We start from the raw sequence: 25,998 nt of genomic DNA on the forward strand, positions 1-25,998 counted from the left end.
GGGACTGAGACACTAAACCACTGGATACCAGGGACTGAGACACTAAACCACTGGACACCAGGGACTGAGACACTAAACCACCGGACACCAGGGACTGAGACACTAAACCACCGGACACCAGGGACTGAGACACTAAACCACTGGACATCAGGGAATGGGACACTAAACCACCTGACACCAGGGACTGAGACACTAAACCACTGGACACCAGGTACTGAGACACTAAACCACTGGACACCAGGGACTGGGACACTAAACCACTGGACACCAGGGACTGAGACACTAAACCACCGGACACCAGGGACTGAGACACTAAACCACCGGACACCAGGGACTGAGACACTAAACCACTGGACACCAGGGACTGAGACACTAAACCACTGGACACCAGGGACTGAGACACTAAACCACCGAACACCAGGGACTGAGACACTAAACCACCGGACACCAGGGACTGAGACACTAAACCACTGGGGACTGAGACACTAAACCACTGGACACCAGGGACTGAGACACTAAACCACCGGACACCAGGGACTGAGACACTAAACCACCTGACACCAGGGACTGAGACACTAAACCACTGGACACCAGGGACTGAGACACTAAACCACCGGACACCAGGGACTGAGACACTAAACCACCGGACACCAGGGACTGAGACACTAAACCACTGGACACCAGGGACTGAGACACTAAACCACTGGACACCAGGGACTGGGACACTAAACCACTGGACACCAGGGACTGAGACACTAAACCAATGGACACCAGGGACTGAGACACTAAACCACTGGACTCCAGGGACTGAGACACTAAACCACTGGACACCAGGGACTGAGACACTAAACCACTGGACATCAGGGAATGGGACACTAAACCACCTGACACCAGGGACTGAGACACTAAACCACTGGACACCAGGGACTGAGACACTAAACCACTGGACGCCAGGGACACTAAACCACCGGACACCAGGGACTGAGACACTAAACCACCGGACACCAGGGACTGATACACTAAACCACTGGACACCAGGGAGTGAGACACTAAACCACAGGACATCAGGGAATGGGACACTGAACAACTGGACACCAGGGACTGAAACACTAAACCACCGGACATCAGGGAATGGGACACTAAACCACTGGATGCCAGGGACTGAAACACTAAACCACCGGACACCAGGGACACTAAACCACCGGACACCAGGGACTGAGACACTAAACCACTGGAAACCAGGGACTGAGATACTAAACCACTGGACGCCAGGGACTGAGACACTAAACCACTGGACGCCAGGGACTGAAACACTAAACCACTGGACACCAGGGACTGAGACAGTAAACCACCGGACATCAGGGACTGGGACACTAAACCACAGGATACCAGGGACTGAGACACTAAACCACTGGACACCAGGGACTGAGACACTAAACTACTGGACACCAGGGAGTGAAACAATGGTGCTCAGTGGTTTAGTGTCCCAGTCCCTGGTGTCCAGTGGTTTAGTGTCTCACTTCCTGGTGTCCAGTGGTTTAGTGTCTCAGACACCAGGGACTGAGACACTAAACCACTGGACATCAGGGAATGGGACACTAAACCACCTGACACCAGGGACTGAGACACTAAACCACTGGACACCAGGTACTGAGACACTAAACCACTGGACACCAGGGACTGGGACACTAAACCACTGGACACCAGGGACTGAGACACTAAACCACCGGACACCAGGGACTGAGACACTAAACCACCGGACACCAGGGACTGAGACACTAAACCACTGGACACCAGGGACTGAGACACTAAACCACCGGACACCAGGGACTGAGACACTAAACCACCGGACACCAGGGACTGAGACACTAAACCACCGGACACCAGGGACTGAGACACTAAACCACTGGACACCAGGGACTGAGACACTAAACCACTGGACACCAGGGACTGAGACACTAAACCACCGGACACCAGGGACTGAGACACTAAACCACCGGACACCAGGGACTGAGACACTAAACCACCCGACACCAGGGACTGAGACACTAAACCACCGGACACCAGCGACTGAGACACTAAACCACTGGACATCAGGGAATGAGACACTAAACCACTGGACACCAGGGACTGAGACACTAAACCACCTGACACCAGGGACTGAGACACTAAACCACCGGACACCAGCGACTGAGACACTAAACCACTGGACACCAGGGACTGAGACACTAAACCACTGGACACCAGGGACAGAGACACTAAACCACTGGACACCAGAGACTGAGACACTAAACCACTGGACATCAGGGAATGAGACACTAAACCACCGGACACCAGGGACTGAGACACTAAACTACTGGACACCAGGGACTGAGACATTAAACCACTGGACACCAGCGACTGAGACACTAAACCACTGGACACCAGCGACTGAGACACTAAACCACCGGACACCAGGGACACTAAACCACCGGACACCAGGGACTGAGACACTAAACCACTGGACACCAGCGACTGAGACACTAAACCACTGGACACCAGCGACTGAGACACTAAACCACTGGACACCAGCGACTGAGACACTAAACCACCGGACACCAGGGACACTAAACCACAGGACACCAGCGACTGAGACACTAAACCACCGGACACCAGCGACTGAGACACTAAACCACTGGACACCAGGGACTGAGACACTAAACCACCGGACACCAGGGACTGAGACACTAAACCACCGGACACCAGGGACTGAGACACTAAACCACCCGACACCAGGGACTGAGACACTAAACCACCGGACACCAGCGACTGAGACACTAAACCACTGGACATCAGGGAATGAGACACTAAACCACCGGACACCAGGGACTGAGACACTAAACCACCTGACACCAGGGACTGAGACACTAAACCACCGGACACCAGCGACTGAGACACTAAACCACTGGACACCAGGGACTGAGACACTAAACCACTGGACACCAGAGACTGAGACACTAAACCACTGGACACCAGGGACAGAGACACTAAACCACTGGACACCAGAGACTGAGACACTAAACCACTGGACATCAGGGAATGAGACACTAAACCACCGGACACCAGGGACTGAGACACTAAACTACTGGACACCAGGGACTGAGACACTAAACCACTGGACACCAGCGACTGAGACACTAAACCACTGGACACCAGCGACTGAGACACTAAACCACCGGACACCAGGGACACTAAACCACCGGACACCAGGGACTGAGACACTAAACCACTGGACACCAGCGACTGAGACACTAAACCACTGGACACCAGCGACTGAGACACTAAACCACTGGACACCAGCGACTGAGACACTAAACCACCGGACACCAGGGACACTAAACCACAGGACACCAGGGACTGAGACACTAAACCACTGGACACCAGCGACTGAGACACTAAACCACCGGACACCAGCGACTGAAACACTAAACCACTGGACACCAGGGACTGAGACACTAAACCACTGGACACCAGGGACAGAGACACTAAACCACTGGACACCAGAGACTGAGACACTAAACCACTGGACATCAGGGAATGAGACACTAAACCACCGGACACCAGGGACTGAGACACTAAACTACTGGACACCAGGGAATGAGACACTAAACCACTGGATACCAGGGACTGAGACACTAAACCACCGGACACCAGGGAATGAGACACTAAACTACTGGACACCAGCGACTGAGACACTAAACCACTGGACACCAGGGAATGAGACACTAAACCACTGGACACCAGCGACTGAGACACTAAACCACTGGACATCAGGGAATGAGACACTAAACCACTGGACACCAGGGAGTGAGACACTAAACCACTGGACACCAGCGACTGAGACACTAAACCACCGGACACCAGGGACTGAGACACTAAACCACCGGACACCAGCGACTGAGACACTAAACCACCGGACACCAGGGAATGAGACACTAAACCACTGGACACCAGAGACTGAGACACTAAACCACCGGACACCAGGGACTGAGACACTAAACTACTGGACACCAGGGAATGAGACACTAAACCACTGGACACCAGCGACTGAGACACTAAACCACCGGACACCAGGGAATGAGACACTAAACCACTGGACACCAGAGACTGAGACACTAAACCACCGGACACCAGGGACTGAGACACTAAACTACTGGACACCAGGGAGTGAGACACTAAACCACTGGACACCAGCGACTGAGACACTAAACCACTGGACACCAGGGAGTGAGACACTAAACCACTGGACACCAGCGACTGAGACACTAAACCACCGGACACCAGGGAATGAGACACTAAACCACTGGACACCAGAGACTGAGACACTAAACCACCGGACACCAGGGACTGAGACACTAAACTACTGGACACCAGGGAATGAGACACTAAACCACTGGACACCAGCGACTGAGACACTAAACCACCGGACACCAGGGAATGAGACACTAAACTACTGGACACCAGCGACTGAGACACTAAACCACTGGACACCAGGGAATGAGACACTAAACCACTGGACACCAGGGACTGAGACACTAAACCACTGGACACCAGCGACTGAGACACTAAACCACTGGACATCAGGGAATGAGACACTAAACCACTGGACACCAGGGACTGAGACACTAAACCACTGGACACCAGCGACTGAGACACTAAACCACTGGACATCAGGGAATGAGACACTAAACCACTGGACACCAGGGACTGAGACACTAAACCACTGGACACCAGGGACTGAGACACTAAACCACTGGACACCAGCGACTGAGACACTAAACCACCGGACACCAGGGAATGAGACACTAAACCACTGGACACCAGAGACTGAGACACTAAACCACCGGACACCAGGGACTGAGACACTAAACTACTGGACACCAGGGAATGAGACACTAAACCACTGGACACCAGCGACTGAGACACTAAACCACCGGACACCAGGGAATGAGACACTAAACTACTGGACACCAGCGACTGAGACACTAAACCACTGGACACCAGGGAATGAGACACTAAACCACTGGACACCAGGGACTGAGACACTAAACCACTGGACACCAGCGACTGAGACACTAAACCACTGGACATCAGGGAATGAGACACTAAACCACTGGACACCAGGGACTGAGACACTAAACCACTGGACACCAGCGACTGAGACACTAAACCACTGGACATCAGGGAATGAGACACTAAACCACTGGACACCAGGGACTGAGACACTAAACCACTGGACACCAGGGACTGAGACACTAAACCACCGGACACCTGGGACTGAACCCCAGGATAAGTGTCAGTAGCGCGGTACATGGGAGCCTGTAGGAGTCGTGCTCCAGCGTCTGGCACGTTCTCGCTTTGTCTCCGCCGCTCGTGTGATTACATAGATAAATGAAGGCGTCGGCGGCGTCAGAAGCTGCGGCCTCCGCTGATCCACTGCCGACATTCATTTGTTTTGCTCTCACTGAATAATACAAATCTGATCTCCGAGGAAATAATGGAAGATTTATTTTTGGAATTTCTACAGTTACGGTATAATAAATAGAAAGTAATAACCAGAGACCGAACACAACAGAAGGACGAATATGAGGAGAGAAGGGATCAGTGAGCAGCCTGGAGGGGAGTGGAGGGATTACACCGGAAAAGCAGCACATACATCATGTAACAGCAGAATTATAAATGCAGCTCTGGAAGTGACTGGAGCATAAGACACGATGTAACAGCACAATAGTGAGTGCAGCTCTGGAGGTGACTGGAGGATACGAAACGATGTAACAATCAGAGCATTCTCAGGACGTTATGGAGACTTTAACCTTTTGGATATTCTATTCCCATTTCTTGCCATTTTCATGATCTCTGATCATTATTTTATAGAGAACAATGTAAGCAGCGCAGCTTTCTCACAGCTGACGGTTTGCTACCATTGTATTTGGTCCCTGGAGAATCCTTTTACCTGCAGTGATACATTGTGAGAAGCTGCATGGAGCGAGGAGGAGGATTGTGCTGCTGATTCTACTGCTGTCAGGACTTTCATTCCTCGCACTCTCCGCTTCGCTCAGTGAGGGTCTTCACTCTCCGCTTCGCTCAGCGAGGGTCTTCACTCTCCATTTCACTCAGCGAGGGTCTTCACTCTCCGCTTCGCTCAGTGAGGGTCTTCACTCTCCGCTTCGCTCAGTGAGGGTCTTCACTCTCCTCTTTGCTCAGTGAGGGTCTTCACTCTCCGCTTCGCTCAGCGAGGGTCTTCACTCTCCATTTCACTCAGCGAGGGTCTTCACTCTCCGCTTCGCTCAGTGAGGGTCTTCACTCTCCGCTTCGCTCAGTGAGGGTCTTCACTCTCCGCTTCGCTCAGTGAGGGTCTTCACTCTCCGCTTCGCTCAGCGAGGGTCTTCACTCTCCATTTCACTCAGCGAGGGTCTTCACTCTCCGCTTCGCTCAGTGAGGGTCTTCACTCTCCGCTTCGCTCAGTGAGGGTCTTCACTCTCCGCTTCGCTCAGTGAGGGTCTTCACTCTCCGCTTCGCTCAGTGAGGGTCTTCACTCTCCATTTCACTCAGCGAGGGTCTTCACTCTCCGCTTCGCTCAGTGAGGGTCTTCACTCTCCGCTTCGCTCAGTGAGGGTCTTCACTCTCCGCTTCGCTCAGTGAGGGTCTTCACTCTCCGCTTCGCTCAGCGAGGGTCTTCACTCTCCATTTCACTCAGCGAGGGTCTTCACTCTCCGCTTCGCTCAGTGAGGGTCTTCACTCTCCGCTTCGCTCAGTGAGGGTCTTCACTCTCCGCTTCGCTCAGTGAGGGTCTTCACTCTCCGCTTCGCTCAGTGAGGGTCTTCACTCTCCGCTTCGCTCAGAGAGGGTCTTCACTCTCCGCTTCGCTCAGCGAGGGTCTTCACTCTCCGCTTCGCTCAGTGAGGGTCTTCACTCTCCGCTTCGCTCAGTGAGGGTCTTCAGTCTCCTTTCGCTCAGTGAGGGTCTTCACTCTCCGCTTCGCTCAGTGAGGGTCTTCACTCTCCGCTTCGCTCAGTGAGGGTCTTCAGTCTCCATTTCGCTCAGTGAGGGTCTTCACTCTCCGCTTCGCTCAGTGAGGGTCTTCACTCTCCTCTTTGCTCAGTGAGGGTCTTCACTCTCCGCTTCGCTCAGTGAGGGTCTTCACTCTCCTCTTCGCTCAGTGAGGGTCTTCACTCTCCTCTTCGCTCAGCGAGGGTCTTCACTCTCCGCTTCGCTCAGTGAGGGTCTTCACTCTCCGCTTTGCTCAGTGAGGGTCTTCATTCTCCGCTTCGCTCAGTGAGGGTCTTCACTCTCCGCTTCGCTCAGTGAGGGTCTTCACTCTCCGCTTCGCTCAGTGAGGGTCTTCAGTCTCCATTTCGCTCAGTGAGGGTCTTCACTCTCCGCTTCGCTCAGTGAGGGTCTTCACTCTCCTCTTTGCTCAGTGAGGGTCTTCACTCTCCGCTTCGCTCAGTGAGGGTCTTCACTCTCCTCTTCGCTCAGTGAGGGTCTTCACTCTCCTCTTCGCTCAGTGAGGGTCTTCACTCTCCTCTTCGCTCAGTGAGGGTCTTCAGTCTCCATTTCGCTCAGTGAGGGTCTTCACTCTCCGCTTCGCTCAGTGAGGGTCTTCACTCTCCTCTTTGCTCAGCGAGGGTCTTCACTCTCCTCTTTGCTCAGTGAGGGTCTTCACTCTCCTCTTCGCTCAGCGAGGGTCTTCACTCTCCGCTTCGCTCAGCGAGGGTCTTCACTCTCCGCTTTGCTCAGTGAGGGTCTTCATTCTCCGCTTCGCTCAGTGAGGGTCTTCACTCTCCGTTTCGCTCAGTGAGGGTCTTCACTCTCCATTTCGCTCAGTGAGGGTCTTCATGAACTGTTTTTTTTCAGCGAGGGTCTTCACTCTCCGTTTCACTCAGCGAGGGTCCTGGCCCCATGAATTCATCGCTTTTCTTTCTTTTACAGCTTTTAATGATCAAACCTTTTCATTTTTTCTACATCTCTGATCTCCATGGAAACAGCAGCGCGCGGCGTCAGGATTTATGATCTCGGGTTTTCTGCCGGCGCTTTCAGATTAGACAGATATGAGCGAAGCACGAAAAACCTAAAGACTCAGAAATGGCAAAAACCGATCAGATGTGGTAAATGGACAACAGAGGCTTCTGCAGGGGCCCCGTATGCTCGGGGGCCCCTCGGCCACTCTGCAATGTTAGGTCCTACAAGTGCGGAGCTGTAATATCATCCCAATCCTTCACACAGTTTGGGCTCCGTTCCAATTAATCAGGTTTGTCCTGGAAATTGCCCCTTTTATGCAAATTAGTCTAATCAGCACCTCCCCTGCTGAGCGGCTCCCGGACAATCAAACAGCTCTGCTGGTGAGTATGTGATGTGTGAGGGGGCGTTTGTGCTTTGTGATGTCACCAGCAGCCTGTGACATCACCGGGGCCGGCTGTGGCTATTGGTCCTGAGAAGCAGAACCAGCAGGGGGCGCCAGAGGGTCATGACACAGATTTGCTCATGGATATTTTCCAGCCAGGGTCATTGCAGATAATAAGTGTCTTCTATGTGCAGAATCTGTATAACTAAAGGACGGGCAGCGGATTATTAAATCTGAGTCAAATGTGATCCCTAGACAGAAGTAAGAGAAGATAAAACAGCAGAACTATGAGTGCAGCTCTGGATGTGAAATAGGATAAGATGATGACACAGCAGAACTATGAATGCAGCTCTGGATGTGAACTAGGATAAGATGATGACACAGCAGAACTATGAGTGCAGCTCTGGATGTGAACTAGGATAAGATGATGACACAGCAGAACTATGAGTGCAGCTCTGGATGTGAACTAGGATAAGATGATGACACAGCAGAACTATGAGTGCAGCTCTGGATGTGAACTAGGATAAGATGATGACACAGCAGAACTATGAGTGCAGCTCTGGATGTGAACTAGGATAAGATGATGACACAGCAGAACTATAAATGCAGCTCTGAATGTGAACTAGGATAAGATGATGACACAGCAGAATTATGAGTGCAGCTCTGGATGTGAACTAGGATAAGATGATGACACAGCAGAACTATGAGTGCAGCTCTGGATGTGAACTAGGATAAGATGATGACACAGCAGAACTATGAGTGCAGCTCTGGATATGAACTAGAATAAGATGATGTCACAGCAGAACTACGAGTACAGCTCTGGATGTGAACTAGGATAAGATGATGACACAGCAGAACTATGAGTGCAGCTCTGGATATGAACTAGGATAAGATGATGTCACAGCAGAACTACGAGTGCAGCTCTGGATATGAACTAGGATAAGATGATGACACAGCAGAACTATGAGTGCAGCTCTGGATGTGAACTAGGATAAGATGATGACACAGCAGAACTATGAGTGCAGCTCTGGATGTGAACTAGGATAAGATGATGACACAGCAGAACTATGAGTGCAGCTCTGGATGTGAACTAGGATAAGATGATGACACAGCAGAACTATGAGTGCAGCTCTGGATGTGAACTAGGATAAGATGATGACACAGCAGAACTATAAGTGCAGCTCTGAATGTGAACTAGGATAAGATGATGACACAGCAGAATTATGAGTGCAGCTCTGGATGTGAACTAGGATAAGATGATGACACAGCAGAACTATGAGTGCAGCTCTGGATGTGAACTAGGATAAGATGATGACACAGCAGAACTATGAGTGCAGCTCTGGATATGAACTAGGATAAGATGATGTCACAGCAGAACTACGAGTGCAGCTCTGGATGTGAACTAGGATAAGATGATGACACAGCAGAACTATGAGTGCAGCTCTGGATATGAACTAGGATAAGATGATGTCACAGCAGAACTACGAGTGCAGCTCTGGATATGAACTAGGATAAGATGATGTCACAGCAGAACTATGAGTGCAGCTCTGGATGTGAACTAGGATAAGATGATGACACAGCAGAACTATGAGTGCAGCTCTGGATATGAACTAGGATAAGATGATGTCACAGCAGAACTACGAGTGCAGCTCTGGATATGAACTAGGATAAGATGAGGACGCTGCAGAACTACGAGTGCAGCTCTGGATGTGACCAGAGTAAGACACAAGATAGAACAGCAGAACTGTGAATGGAACTCTATATGTTACTGATGTATAAGATATGATTAAACATTAAAACTGAGTGCAGCTTTGGATGTGACTGGAAGATAATAAAATATCAAACTGCAGAATTGTGAATACAGCTCTGGGTGTGACTGCAGTATAAGACAGCAAAGCAGAATCAAGAATGCATCTCTGACATAATGATAGATTAGAACTATAAGTGCAGCTCTGGATATGACCAGAGTAAAATACAAGATAATGCTGCACAATTGTGAATGCTGCTCTGGATGTGAATACAGCGTAAGATAAAACAGAAGAACTGTGAATGCAGCTTTGGATGTGACCGAAATATAAGATGAATGTAAAACACTAGAACTGATGTTTAAGACATAATAAAACACTAGAGATTTGAGTGCAGCACTGGCTGTGACTAAAGCAAAATACAAGATGAAACGGCAGAACTGTGAATGCAGCTCTGGCTGTGACTGGAGAACAAGCTACTGAGTGTTGTGTGCAGATTAACAGCACAGCCAGAGCAGCATTTGTGAAATGAATGCATTAATATTGTATTAGGATATTGATGTATGTGTCATCTGGCAGTACAGGCGCTCACCTTGCCATTAGGACTGGCTTTCTTAAATACTCTGCAAAGAAAGAGAGAAAAAAATATAGATTAGAATTTAAAGGAACATGCACACTAATAAGAGGATAATGTGTAGATCACTATGACGGCGGCGGCCATTGTGTGTCTGATCCAACATGCACAACTCTCCTCTCGGGTAAATTTACATTCTATTTCTGGTAACTATTTATACTCCGGTCACATCTAAAGCTGCAGTCACGACTCCTGCCCGACTGTCATTCATGTTCAGTCAGATCACAGCTCACTGCAAAATTGTAGCTGCAGCTTGGAATGTGATTGGAGAATATTTGATCATAAAACAGGAAAAGTAAAATGAGACCTGGAACAAAATCCTGACTACAGAAGTTCTACAGCTTTATGAAACTTATTAGAGGAACCAACTCCATGACTCTTTTGCCTCCGTCCCTGTTCCTCCTTCCTTTTGTGCTTCAGTCTCTCACTATTTTCAGGATCTCAGCTGTCAGTGAACGATAACGCTTGTTTCCATTCAGTGACAGTAACTGGAAACTATTGTATCGTTATCGGCAGCGGTGACGGGAATCTCTCTGCTGGTTTGTTACATTGTATCAGTCCACACAGTTGTAGTTGTGCAGGATTACGGTCACAGAATGGAAACAAATGAAAAAAATATGAAATCAAGGGCCCAATTCTTCATTTCTGGATTTTTTAAGTCACTTTTCATTTTGTCTTGTGTAATTTGTTTCCGGTTTTTTTCGCCAAATTCTTCAACATGGCGCAGACAGGTTCATGAAGTTTAAGCAAAAACAAAACTGCTCTTTATTTGTATCTTTTTTACTTTTTTGAGGCCTTTTTAAAGCAAAAAGTTTTAGAATCCATTGAATTGGTGCATGCAACTATAATAAAAAAAAACACTCTGCTAGAACTGGGGGACATTTCGGCAACAATTTAGAGATTTTTTGAAAGTTGGAGAATCCCCCTGCAAAAAAAATTAGGAGAATGGGCGCTAAAAGGTAAAGAGGCCCGGAGTCGTCTGCTACACAACATTCTCTGGCAGCTGATAATCCAAACCTGCAGAAGGAGCGACGGGCGGCAGAAAGTGTTATAAGGGGGAACACAATGTAGCTACATAACGTAAGACCCCATAATAATGTATAATAACCCTCCATAGCGCAGTATATCAGTGTTATAGGTATTTCCCAAGAGTAGCTGCACGCTCAGCCTCTGCTCCATTCAGGATGGGGCTGATGCCACCAGGGTTAGGGTGAGGACGTCTGCTATTCTAGGGGCGCGCATAGAAAACATGAGACCCCATACTAATTAATCCCCCCACTCTTCACAACCCTCCACACAGTATAATGGCCTCCACACAGTATGATGACCTCCACACGGTATAGTGGCCTCCACACAGTATGATGACCCCCACACAACCCTCCACACAGTATAGTGGCCTCCACACAGTATGATGACCCCCAAACAACCCTCCACACCGTACAGTAGCCTCCACACAGAGTATGATGACCCCCACACAATCCTCCACACAGTGTAGTGGCATCCACACAGTATGATAACCCCCACACAACCCTCCACACAGTATAGTGGCCTCCACACAGTATGATGACCCCCACACAACCCTCCACACCGTATAGTGGCCTCCACACACAGTATGATGACCCCCACACAACCCTCCCCACAGTGTAGTGGCATCCACACAGTATGATGATCCCCACACAACCCTCCACACAGTATAGTGGCCTCCACACAGTATGATGACCCCCACACAACTCTCCACACCGTATAGTGGCCTCCACACACAGTATGATGACCCCCACACAACCCTCCACACAGTGTAGTGGCATCCACACAGTATGACCTCCACACAACCCTCCACACAGTGTAGTGACCTCCACACGGTATGATGACCTCCACATAGTACAGTGGCCTCCACACAGTATGATGACCTCCACACAACCCTCCACACAGTATAGCGGCCTTCACACAGTATGACCCCCCACACAACCCTCCACAGTATAGTGGCCTCCACACAATATGATGACCCCCACACAACCTTCCACACCGTATAGTGGCCTCCACACAGTATGATGACCCCCACACAACCTTTCACACCGTATAGTGGCCTCCACACAGTATGATGACCCCCACACAACCCTCCACACAGTGTAGTGGTCTCCACACAGTAAGATGACCCCCACACAACCCTCCACACCATATAGTGACCTCCACACAGTATGATGACCCCACACACCACCCTCCACACAGTACAGTGACCTCCACACAGTATGATGACCCACGCACAACCCTCCACACAGTATAGTGGCCTCCACACAGTATGATGACCTCCACACAAACCTCCACACAGTATAGTGGCCTCCATACAGAATGATGGCCCACACACAACCCTCCACACAGTATAGTGATTTCCACACAGTATGATGACCCCACACAACCCTCCACACAGTATAGTGGCCTCCACACAGTATGATGACCTCCACACAAACCTCCACACAGTATAGTGGCCTCCATACAGAATGATGGCCCACACACAACCCTCCACACAGTATAGTGATTTCCACACAGTATGATGACCCCACACAACCCTCCACACAGTATAGTGGCCTCCACACAATATGATAACCCCAACACAACACTCCACACAGTATAGTGACTTCCACACAGTATGATGACCTCCACACAACCCTCCACACAGTATGATGTCCCCCACACAACCTTCAACACAGTATAGTGACCTCCACACAGTATGATGACCCCCAAACAACCCTCCACACCGTACAGTAGCCTCCACACAGAGTATGATGACCCCCACACAACCCTCCACACAGTGTAGTGGCATCCACACAGTATGATAACCCCCACACAACCCTCCACAGTATAGTGGCCTCCACACAGTATGATGACCCCCACACAACCCTCCACACCGTATAGTGGCCTCCACACACAGTATGATGACCCCCACACAACCCTCCCCACAGTGTAGTGGCATCCACACAGTATGATGATCCCCACACAACCCTCCACACAGTATAGTGGCCTCCACACAGTATGATGACCCCCACACAACTCTCCACACCGTATAGTGGCCTCCACACACAGTATGATGACCCCCACACAACCCTCCACACAGTGTAGTGGCATCCACACAGTATGACCTCCACACAACCCTCCACACAGTGTAGTGACCTCCACACGGTATGATGACCTCCACATAGTACAGTGGCCTCCACACAGTATGATGACCTCCACACAACCCTCCACACAGTATAGCGGCCTTCACACAGTATGACCCCCCACACAACCCTCCACAGTATAGTGGCCTCCACACAATATGATGACCCCCACACAACCTTCCACACCGTATAGTGGCCTCCACACAGTATGATGACCCCCACACAACCTTTCACACCGTATAGTGGCCTCCACACAGTATGATGACCCCCACACAACCCTCCACACAGTGTAGTGGTCTCCACACAGTATGATGACCCCCACACAACCTTCCACACCATATAGTGACCTCCACACAGTATGATGACCCCACACACCACCCTCCACACAGTACAGTGACCTCCACACAGTATGATGACCCACGCACAACCCTTCACACAGTATAGTGGCCTCCACACAGTATGATGACCTCCACACAAACCTCCACACAGTATAGTGGCCTCCATACAGAATGATGGCCCACACACAATCCTCCACACAGTATAGTGATTTCCACACAGTATGATGACCCCACACAACCCTCCACACAGTATAGTGGCCTCCACACAATATGATAACCCCAACACAACACTCCACACAGTATAGTGACTTCCACACAGTATGATGACCTCCACACAACCCTCCACACAGTATGATGTCCCCCACACAACCTTCGACACAGTATAGTGACCTCCACACAGTATGATGACCCCCACACAAAATTACACACAGTACAGTGGCCTCCACACAGTATGATGGGCCCCACACAACCCTCCACAGAGTATGACCCCCACACAACCCTCCGCACAGTATAGTGACCTCCACACAGTATGATGGACTCCACACAACTCTCCGCACAGTATGACAGTTCCAACACCCCCATTCCTACGTAAAAAAATAAAATACTCACCTTTCCTTGTTACTGCACTGCTGCATTCTCCTCAGCTGAAGCTCTGCACTGCTTGGCATAGCAGGCGAGATGTAGTGACATTATCGCGCCCTGAGACGTCAGACAAGGAGGAGGGAGCGCACGGATCGCTGTTCTATCATTGCTTTCAGCTGTATTGCCATCCAGGATGCCGATATAGTTGAAAGTGCGATACAAGTTAGGGGGGCCGAGTGATACTATTAGCAGTATGTCACTGGATGCAGCCCCAAGCTCGAGATCGCATGGGGTCTCATCGGTCGGCTATACTCTGGATAGGTACAGAGGGCATTAGATTCTCACACTAATCTACTATTCACAGATTTCACTTCTGGCAGAGCTGCACAGAATTCTGGGACTTATATACAACGTCAGCAAATCAATGATTATTACTCCATTATTAGATATCCAGAGTATTTTCAAGGCTGATGCCTGTGATGTTCCGCTGCCTATCTTTGACTGTACTGTACCTTTAAGAAATATCATTGCTACAGGACAGGGTGTTACATTGTATCTTCTGCCGCGGAACAAATATTTTGCATTTCTTTTAGTAAAAGAAATAAATTTTCAGACCTGCAAAATGATCAAGAAGGGGCCCGAATCCCAGGACATTCATAGGGGCCACAATACATGAATAAACGGTGAATAAACTGCACAGTCTCAGCCAAATGCTCCCGTATTGTGTCCGCAGCTCCAGTGCTCAGCATAAATGAGTACACCCTTCTGGAAAGTAACAATTTCATCAATATTTCACAGCGCACAAAAATGATTTCCAAACTTTTGCCAATTCTGAGTTTCATAGAACAGTGAGGTGAATAGTATAACTCATTAATAAATCTTTTAGTATTACTCAAATTAGTAAATGCAAAAATGAGTACACCCCACATCAAAACTTACTATGGGTACTAAGTATCACCACAAAGGAGAACACAGACTAAATAGTGCTGCAGGCTGGGTCCTCCGAGCAGCACAGAGTGTTTCAGAACTACAGCATGCTTATAGTTTCAGAGCAGAGCAGAGTGTTTCAGGAGGAGTGTGCTGAGCTCGTAGGAGTTTACAGGCCGATCATTACATAGGAAAGAGCGCAAGGGTCCTCCAAGCAGCACAGAGTATTTTTAGGAAAGGAATATTCTGATATTGTGGGAGGTCACAGACAGAGGTACAACGTGAGAGCAGTACAGAGTGTTTCAGAAGAAGAGCATGCCCGTTTTTTGCAAGGTCACACAGTGATAATTACAGTTTGAAAGGCGAAGGGCAGCACAGAGTATTTCAGGAGTGGAGTGTGTTGAGCTTATAGGTCACAGTGGAAGAAGACGGGTTTCCCAGCAGCACAGAGTATTTCAGGAGTGTGTGTTCTGAGGTCACAGTGGAAGATGCCGAGTCCTCCCAGCAGCACAGAGCATTTCAGCAGTGGAGTGTGTTGAGCTTACAGGAGGTCACAGTGGAAGAAGACGAGTCCTCCCAGCAGCACAGAGTATTTCAGGAGTGGGTGTTCTGAGGTCACAGTGGAAGAAGACGGGTCCTCCTAGCAGCACAGAGTATTTCAGCAGTGGAGTGTGTTGAGCTTACAGGAGATCACAGTGGAAGAAGACGAGTCCTCCCAGCAGCACAGAGTATTTCAGGAGTGGGTGTTCTGAGGTCACAGTGGAAGAAGAAGGGTCCTCCTAGCAGCACAGAGTATTTCAGCAGTGGAGTGTGTTGAGCTTACAGGAGATCACAGTGGAAGAAGACGGGTCCTCCCAGCAGCACAGAGTATTTCAGGAGTGGGTGTTCTGAGGTCACAGTGGAAGAAGACGGGTCCTCCTAGCAGCACAGAGTATTTCAGCAGTGGAGTGTGTTGAGCTTACAGGAGATCACAGTGGAAGAAGACGAGTCCTCCCAGCAGCACAGAGTATTTCAGGAGTGGGTGTTCTGAGGTCACAGTGGAAGAAGACGGGTCCTCCTAGCAGCACAGAGTATTTCAGCAATGGAGTGTGTTGAGCTTACAGGAGGTCACAGTGGAAGAAGATGAGTCCTCCCAGCAGCACAGAGTATTTCAGGAGTGGGTGTTCTGAGGTCACAGTGGAAGAAGACGGGTCCTCCTAGCAGCACAGAGTATTTCAGCAGTGGAGTGTGTTGAGCTTACAGGAGATCACAGTGGAAGAAGACGAGTCCTCCCAGCAGCACAGAGTATTTCAGGAGTGGGTGTTCTGAGGTCACAGTGGAAGATGCCGAGTCTTCCCAGCAGCACAGAGTATTTCAGCAATGGAGTGTGTTGAGCTTACAGGAGGTCACAGTGGAAGAAGACGGGTCCTCCCAGCAGCACAGAGTATTTCAGCAATGGAGTGTGTTGAGCTTACAGGAGGTCACAGTGGAAGAAGACGAGTCCTCCCAGCAGCACAGAGTATTTCAGGAGTGGGTGTTCTGAGGTCACAGTGGAAGAAGACGGGTCCTCCTAGCAGCACAGAGTATTTCAGCAGTGGAGCGTGTTGAGCTTACAGGAGATCACAGTGGAAGAAGACGGGTCCTCCCAGCAGCACAGAGTATTTCAGGAGTGGGTGTTCTGAGGTCACAGTGGAAGATGCCGAGTCTTCCCAGCAGCACAGAGTATTTCAGCAATGGAGTGTGTTGAGCTTACAGGAGGTCACAGTGGAAGAAGACGGGTCCTCCCAGCAGCACAGAGTATTTCAGCAGTGGAGCGTGTTGAGCTTACAGGAGATCACAGTGGAAGAAGACGGGTCCTCCCAGCAGCACAGAGTATTTCAGGAGTGGGTGTTCTGAGGTCACAGTGGAAGATGCCGAGTCTTCCCAGCAGCACAGAGTATTTCAGCAGTGGAGTGTGTTGAGCTTACAGGAGATCACAGTGGAAGAAGACGGGTCCTCCCAGCAGCACAGAGTATTTCAGGAGTGGGTGTTCTGAGGTCACAGTGGAAGATGCCGAGTCTTCCCAGCAGCACAGAGTATTTCAGCAATGGAGTGTGTTGAGCTTACAGGAGGTCAAAGTGGAAGAAGACGGGTCCTCCCAGCAGCACAGAGCATTTCAGCAGTGGAGCGTGTTGAGCTTACAGGAGGTCACAGCGGAAGAAGACGGGTCCTCCCAGCAGCACAGAGTATTTCAGGAGTGGGTGTTCTGAGGTCACAGTGGAAGAAGACAGGTCCTCCCAGCAGCACAGAGTATTTCAGCAGTGGAGCGTGTATTGGCCAGTCTGTTTCTGTCTCTGTGCTATCAGGATCCATCCAGGCAGCATGAGAGGTTAATGGAGATGGCCCCTTCCGCTCATTGAGCGCTCGGCTGGATCGATCGCTGCTCCATTCAGCTCTGCGGCCCGGCTCACCCAGATCGTTTTTGCAGTCGATGCTCGGTCAGGACGCACACGGCGCGGGGAGGGCTCCACCATGGAAATCTCGCTTCCTGGGATGAAAGGATTTCCGCACTGAAGCTTCAATACCTGGAAAAGCTTCAAGAGCATGAACTGCAGAGAGCGGCGACGAGGAGCGTCCCGGAGTCACCGGCGTCCCGGAGCGACCGGCCATCCAACCGCAATGGAGCCACAGAAAACAGAGCGGAACCGTCCTAACCCTGCTCCCGGGAGGAAGGGGGCCCCGCAGAATATCCCACCACCCAGGGGCCCTCAACTGTGGCCCCTGCTCTTAGCTGATGCCTTTGAAGGGCTTCAATAAAATACTTGATTTGATACTTGACTTAATGAGCAACTGAAGACAGACAGAAGAGGCCCCTGTGCCCGGACAGTATATGGGCCCTCTGCAGTCCAATCGCTCCTTATAAATGAGCGAATATTACAATGTTTGGTTCGGATTACGTTTGCCGAATTTGCAATATTCGTTAATTTGTCAAATATTCTCCGAACATTACAGAACGTCATTCAGGTCAATGGGAGGCAAAAACAAACGCACAACACCTTACAACGGCCCCAAACGCTGAGAAAAGACATCAAATGAGGGACAGACACCAGGAAAGTGGCCTCAATTCACCCACAGTACAGACTGTAGCATGGCACTGCAGCCATCAGCCAGGCATGAGGTATCGGGGTCTGGGACAACATTTACAGCTTTCAACTGAACATTACAATAAGACGAGGTGGGTGAGGGATCGGTGTAGACCTCCTGTGGTGGGAGCCCTGATACCACATGCAACACCTCTACCTGCTTTCATGCTGGGGACAAATATCAGTGTCGTAGGCTGCCATTGTCAGAAAAATGGAAGGATTGTAACACGGGTAGTTGAGTACAAGGAAGTGGAGGCCTGACAGTGTTGGAGGCCTACAGCTACAGGCAACACCCATGAAGGAGACTCAACCAGGAGGTCTTCCACTATACCCAATCCAGCAGATGGACACCCAACCAGGAGTGTTCACATTTCCAAAAATTATTGGCAGACACCACTAAAGTGGAATAACGGTCACAAGAATAGAAATAGTAGAATTCGGACTGACACGTCTTCCACTACAGCTAACCCAGCTGATGTAGACCAACCATGACTGTTCACATTTCCACAAACTTGTGTTAACATCATCAGCAGCATCCACAGAAGCCACATCAAAGATATCACAGAGTGCAGTTACGTGAGATTAATTAATCACACTAAAAATGCAATATCACCTGGTCTGTACAGTCTGCGATTGGGATGCTAAAGTCCTTGGAGATCCATGACTTGTTCATCTTGATGAAAGTTAGGCAGTGTACACTTTCAGGGGACAGCCGACTGTGCTTATCCGTCAGGACACCACCAGCCAGGTACGATAAAACCTCCAAGGCGTGTGAGGTGAGCACTCATCCTTTTTGGAAGACCAAAATGTGAAAGGGTCCAAACCCTCCCTGATGGTATTGATATTCAGTTCTAGATACTCCTGCACCATCCTCTCCAGTCATTCACCACGTGTAAGACTTGGACTCTGTTATGCTGGTGCACGAGTTGGTCTAAAATAATTGTCTCACGGAAATTACTTACACCACTGCTGCTGCTGCTAATGTTTTGGCGTTGACAAATTTAGGTGCGAAAGGTTGGAAGTCTAGAGCTGCGATGCAAACTGTGTGCTTTCACTGCTGTCTTGGGGAAGAGCTCTCTTAAGGTTGTGTAAAAGTGTCTTTCGATACTCCAGCATTCGCAGGTCCCTTTCTAGGGCAGGAAGCATCCAGCAAAATTTGGTTTTATAATGTGGATCTAATAGAGTGGCAACCCAGTAGTCAGCAGTATTCCTAATCATAACTATACGGGGATCATGCTGCAGATGGTGCAGCAAGAAGGCACTCCTATGTCGGGCTCTAACATGACGTCCATGCCCATGCTGTATTGATGGCTGGGTAACAATTGTACTGCGTTGGCTCAGGCTATATGACATGACATACTGCGTCAGGGCTCGTTGCTGCTGCCACAGTTGCTGAAACATGTGTAGAGTGGAATTCCACTGTGTCGGCACATCGCATATCAACTTGTTAACTGGCAATGACAAAGACCTCTGTATCGATGCAAGTCAATGATCAGAGGGGTGCGAATGGTGGAAATTAGCGCACAGCTTCCATCCTTTCTGGAATGAGCGCACAGCTTCCATCCTTTCTGGAGGTCACCCAAGCCAGGATAGTGGAGGAGAAAATGCTGTACCATCAGGTTGAGGATGTGAGCCATGGAAGGCACGTGTGTGAGCTTGCCTAGCCATAGGGCCACCACCAGGCTCGCACCTTTATCAGACACGGCTTTCCCTGGATGCAGGTTCAGCAAAGACAGCCATTGATCAAACTCAGCCTGGAGAGCTGTCCACAACTCTTTAGCTAAATGACTGTGATCACCAAGGCATATACATTTTAATACTACCTCATCACAGTGATCCCTGGCTGTGCAGTTCAGATGTGGTGAGGATTCACTCTGCACTGTTAGAATTTGTGTCTCGTGAAGGCAGAAGTTGGGGGCACAGGTGAAGGCCCTGGAGGAGATAGAGGAGGAGGCAGAAACAGTGGAGGAAGTGTTAAATGTAGGTTTGGCCTGCAAGCCTTGGGGATTCCAAGACTTGTGAAGCAGCGCCTGTCCCCACAGCCACAGCCTCGTCTTCCTGGTCAGATGACCTATTCAGCTGGGGGGCTCTTTGTTCACACCAACTGGGATCTAACACATCATCATCCTCTGTGTTATCACATTCCTCGCCCTTGGAGTCACCCTCCTCCTCTTCTTGCCCTGACACTACAGTACAGTCCGCATGAGCCTCAGATATCTGAATCCCATTAGGATCACCTCCCCTCAGGGGTTAACATATGATGACGAGGGTCAGGATGCTATTTTGACTGTACTTCCTCCTGCCCCGGATCCAAGCTAAAAAAAAATTTGGGCATCGGTGCAGATTTCCTCCTCTTGACTCTGCAAAGCTTTTGAATACACTTTTGATGACCATGGCATAGAATGTGTAAACAGCTCTTCAGACTTGCCCATCTGTGGTTCCGTGCAGTCAGTTGTATGATTGGATAGTTGGGACGCGGGGGGAAGCAAGGGGACTTTGGGTGCCACCTCTGTGGACTGTATTGGGTGTGATGTTGAGGTGGAAGAAGAGGAGGAGAGGTCACTTGAAGGTGCCGCTTGCCATCCGCTCGAGCACATGCTCTTTCTGGGCCTCATCAACAAGGTGTACCGCTGGGCATCTGCCAAAGAAAGGTAGTGGAGTAGCACATCCAGTAACCGAAGTTGTCAGATGTCTTTGCACAGGACGTGACGTTGGTGCACTAGTGCTTTCACTAACCTTACCACCTACCCCACGTACACCTTGAACACCAAGCCTAATTCCCTTTCCCTCACGGCCTTGCTTTTTCCCAGGCATGTTGCTCAGATAGTGTGTTAGGATCACAGTATTAGCAACAAAAAATTAGATTTTAAACTCTGCACCATCTCTGCAAACAACTGAATTTCAGCGACAGTAAATTCCAAGGTGATATATGGTGTGGGTGTGCTGCATCGTGTTAGTCACAGAAGAAAGAATTGAGTGTGGATGAGGCCTGTATGACAAAGAAGATATGCTACAAACAACATAAAAGTCAGATGTCCCGTACTGTATGACGTTAGGAACACAAGAATTTTTTGTGGCCTCTGGATCAGGCCTCTATAAAACACGAGATGCTACAAACTATTTTAAAGTAAGAAGCCGTCAGTGAAACGCGCGTCGGGGCAGAGGGACGCCGAGGAAAGACCACACCACACACTTCTGGTAATGCGTATTTGTTTTACTCTATGGAGCGTTATCCTCGCATCTACCATTTTGGTTGTAAGGGCTTTCTTATATAGTGTACCTTATGCCGCAACTGCCACAGCACATGATAGTCTAAGTTTTAGACATGAGTATACTATATGGCTAGTATTGGCTATGGTATTTTCCCTATCAGACCCAATGAGAGGTCTCTTTGCGTGGTATCTAGCTCTTTTCACATTCAGTCACACCGTAGTGTTACAAGATTTGGTGGATTTCCTATGGTTATGTCCCAATTTTTATTGGATTTTGCACTTTTTTGTCATTTTCTGTTATTGTATGTTTAATTATGTTTTATTTGTGTTCAATAAAAGATATTTTATTTAGAAAGCACCACTTGTTTTGGGATTTACTATTTAGTATAATCACCAAAAAAATGTGATTTATATTTATTAAACTATTTTAAAGTCAGGTCCCTTACTGTATGACACTAGGAACAAAAAACATTTTTTGGTTATGTGCGTGAGGTCTGCACACAGATTAATTTCAACCCAACAAAATGACAAAGTGTGATACAGCGGGTTGTCTAACTTTTTGCAGCTGAAACATTATAATTTTTTTAATGTGCCTTAGGTCTGCAGACAGATTTATATCACCACAGCACAAAATGACAAGGTGGCATACAGCCGGCTGCTTCACATTTAGCTAGTGATCAAATATTAATTAGAATGCTATACTGGTTCATGGAGCACAATTAAAGCAGTGCACAACACATTTGTAGGACATGTGCCCTGCTGGCTTTGTCTGTGGACTTCAGTAATGTCCAAAAAAATAAAGTGATGGAAGGTAAATTTCGCAGCCACACTGGACACTATCTAGCTACACCATGTGACTGATATACAACCGCCGAACTAGCTAAAATCTTGCTCATCAACCACGTGCCAAACACTCATTATAAACCATCATTATTGCTGCTAAAGTGCTGAAAATACTTTCGCATTACTACCTCACTGACTTTTATGGCCTTTGAAGAATGGATACAAACAATTTGTAACAAGTTGCACCCAGTATCAGTCTCAGTGATGCAGGTGTCTGTTAAGATAAAGGGTTATTACCAAATTGATAATGTAATCTCAGATAATCTTTACGCAATTCTATTTTTTGGGGGCCATTTTGCAAGCAATGCTATTGACAAATATTTAATCTTAATTCTAGGATGCTCCTACCTGCACATATGGTTGTAGAACAGAGAAGAGCAGAGGGGCCTGCAGCACCGAGGAGGAGCGGGGTGCTGCTGGGAAATGTAGTTTTAGCAGATAAAAAGCGGATCACCCATTCAGCTCTGCAAAGCTTAGAGTCACAGAGGAGAAGGAAAACAGACAAAAGGTGCAAGAAAAAGCCCTGATCTACAGTTTGCTCTGTATGTGTGAGAAGTAATGCAATCGTGGAATTAACCCTCTAATGGATCCTCTTGCCTGGCACTGCAAAAAAAAAAAAGAAATAAAGCCTTTGCATTGCAGAGCACCAATGACTATGGTTTGATCTCAGGGGCTTCAGGAAGCAGAACCCGCGGTGGGGGAAACCTCGTATGAAGAGGGACTGTTCAATCTGGACCCTTTAATAATGTGTAGTATGGAGCAGTGAGACAGAAGGGTCCGCCAGGGCGGAGGTCGGCCTCCGGGAGCAGGTACAGCAGGTGGAAGCTGATGGCACTTAGCATCTATTATCAGCCAGTCCTCAGGGTTAGAGGCTGAATGGCGCCAGGACGATTCACCTGCCATTATGTGTCCATCCCATAGTCTCAGCATTGATTTCTGCAGCTGTCAGCCTTCCATTCAGCTTCGCTTTCTGCATTTTTGGTTCTACCTGGGAATATTAGGCGACATCTCTATATCGGCCCCTGTATCTCCATATCGGCCCCTGTATCTCCATATCGGCCCCTGTATCTCCATATCGGCCCCTGTATCTCCATATCGGCCCCTGTATCTCCATATCGGCCCCTGTATCTCCATATCGGCCCTGTATCTCCATATCGGCCCCTGTACCTCCATATCGGCCCCTGTATCTCCATATCGGCCCCTGTATCTCTATATCGGCCCCTGTATCTCCATATCGGCCCCTGTATCTCCATATCGGCCCCTGTATCTCCATATCGGCCCCTGTATCTCTATATCGGCCCCTGTATCTCCATATCGGCCCCTGTATCTCCATATCGGCCCCTGTATCTTTATATCGGCCCCTGTATCTCTATATCGGCCCCTGTATCTCTATATCGGCCCCTGTATCTCCATATCGGCCCTGTATCTCCATATCGGCCCCTGTATCTCCATATCGGCCCCTGTATCTCCATATCGGCCCCTGTATCTCCATATCGGCCCCTGTATCTTTATATCGGCCCCTGTATCTCTATATCGGCCCCTGTATCTCCATATCGGCCCCTGTATCTCCATATCGGCCCTGTATCTCCATATCGGCCCCTGTATCTCCATATCGGCCCCTGTATCTCCATATCGGCCCCTGTATCTCTATATCGGCCCCTGTATCTCCATATCGGCCCCTGTATCTCCATATCGGCCCCTGTATCTCCATATCGGCCCCTGTATCTCCATATCGGCCCCTGTATCTCCATATCGGCCCCTGTATCTCCATATCGGCCCTGTATCTCCATATCGGCCCCTGTATCTCCATATCGGCCCTGTATCTCCATATCGGCCCCTGTATCTCTATATCGGCCCCTGTATCTCTATATCGGCCCCTGTATCTCTATATCGGCCCCTGTATCTCCATATCGGCCCCTGTATCTCTATATCGGCCCCTGTATCTCCATATCGGCCCCTGTATCTCTATATCGGCCCCTGTATCTCTATATCGGCCCCTGTATCTCCATATCGACCCCTGTATCTCTATATCGGCCCCTGTATCTCTATATCGGCCCCTGTATCTCCATATCGACCCCTGTATCTCCATATCGACCCCTGTATCTCTATATCGGCCCCTGTATCTCTATATCGGCCCCTGTATCTCCATATCGACCCCTGTATCTCTATATCGGCCCCTGTATCTCTATATCGGCCCCTGTATCTCCATATCGACCCCTGTATCTCTATATCGGCCCCTGTATCTCTATATTGGCCCCTGTATCTCCATATCGACCCCTGTATCTCTATATCGGCCCCTGTATCTCTATATCGGCCCCTGTATCTCCATATCGACCCCTGTATCTCCATATCGACCCCTGTATCTCCATATCGGCCCCTGTATCTCTATATCGGCCCCTGTATCTCTATATTGGCCCCTGTATCTCCATATCGGCCCCTGTATCTCTATATCGGCCCCTGTATCTCCATATTGGCCCCTGTATCTCCATATCGGCCCCTGTATCTCCATATCGGCCCCTGTATCTCTATATCGGCCCCTGTATCTCCATATCGGCCCCTGTATCTCTATATCGGCCCTGCGCTGCATTCCTTTGATTCATCTCTTTTTTTCTCTTTTTCACAGGGTTTTACAGAATGGCGGCCAGGATTTTATGACCAAGACTTTGGTGACCGAGGTTAGGCTGGTTTCACACTTGCGTTTCAAAATGCAGCGTTTTTTTTAAAAAACGCATGTGGTGAAAAAACGCATGTAAACGCGTGTAAACGCTGCGTTTTTTAGACGCATGCGTTTTTGCATGTGGTGAAAAAAACGCGGCGTTTTGACGCGTTTACATGTGTTTTTTCCTGCGTTTGCGTTTTTTAAACGCATGCTGAGAAATGTGTGACAGCTGCCAATCATCAAAATAAAGTAAAAAACCCACTATAAACAGAAATAGCTAGGGTTAGGGTTAGGGATCCACCTGAGGAGGTGGTGATGGCGAACTCAGTCGAGGGGTTCAAGAGAGGCCTGGATGTCTTCCTGGAGCAGAACAATATTGTATCATACAATTATTAGGTTCTGTAGAAGGACGTAGATCTGGG

The 25,998-nt window shown here is 49.1% G+C and overlaps 1 protein-coding gene across 4 annotated transcripts in view; it reads right to left on the minus strand.

Annotated features, from left to right (window-relative positions):
- Positions 1-25,998, minus strand: part of LOC138671370 (beta-arrestin-1) — a 319,598-nt gene that overhangs the window by 78,259 nt on the left and 215,341 nt on the right. For all 4 annotated transcript variants that reach the window (XM_069759481.1, XM_069759480.1, XM_069759482.1 and 1 more), the window contains exon 2: positions 10,721-10,751. In XM_069759481.1, coding sequence (XP_069615582.1) covers positions 10,721-10,751 — 31 coding nt within the window. The remainder of the gene's footprint in view (positions 1-10,720; positions 10,752-25,998) is intronic.

The sequence above is a fragment of the Ranitomeya imitator genome, chromosome 3 (assembly GCF_032444005.1).
Source record: "Ranitomeya imitator isolate aRanImi1 chromosome 3, aRanImi1.pri, whole genome shotgun sequence".
Taxonomy (NCBI): domain Eukaryota; kingdom Metazoa; phylum Chordata; class Amphibia; order Anura; family Dendrobatidae; genus Ranitomeya; species Ranitomeya imitator.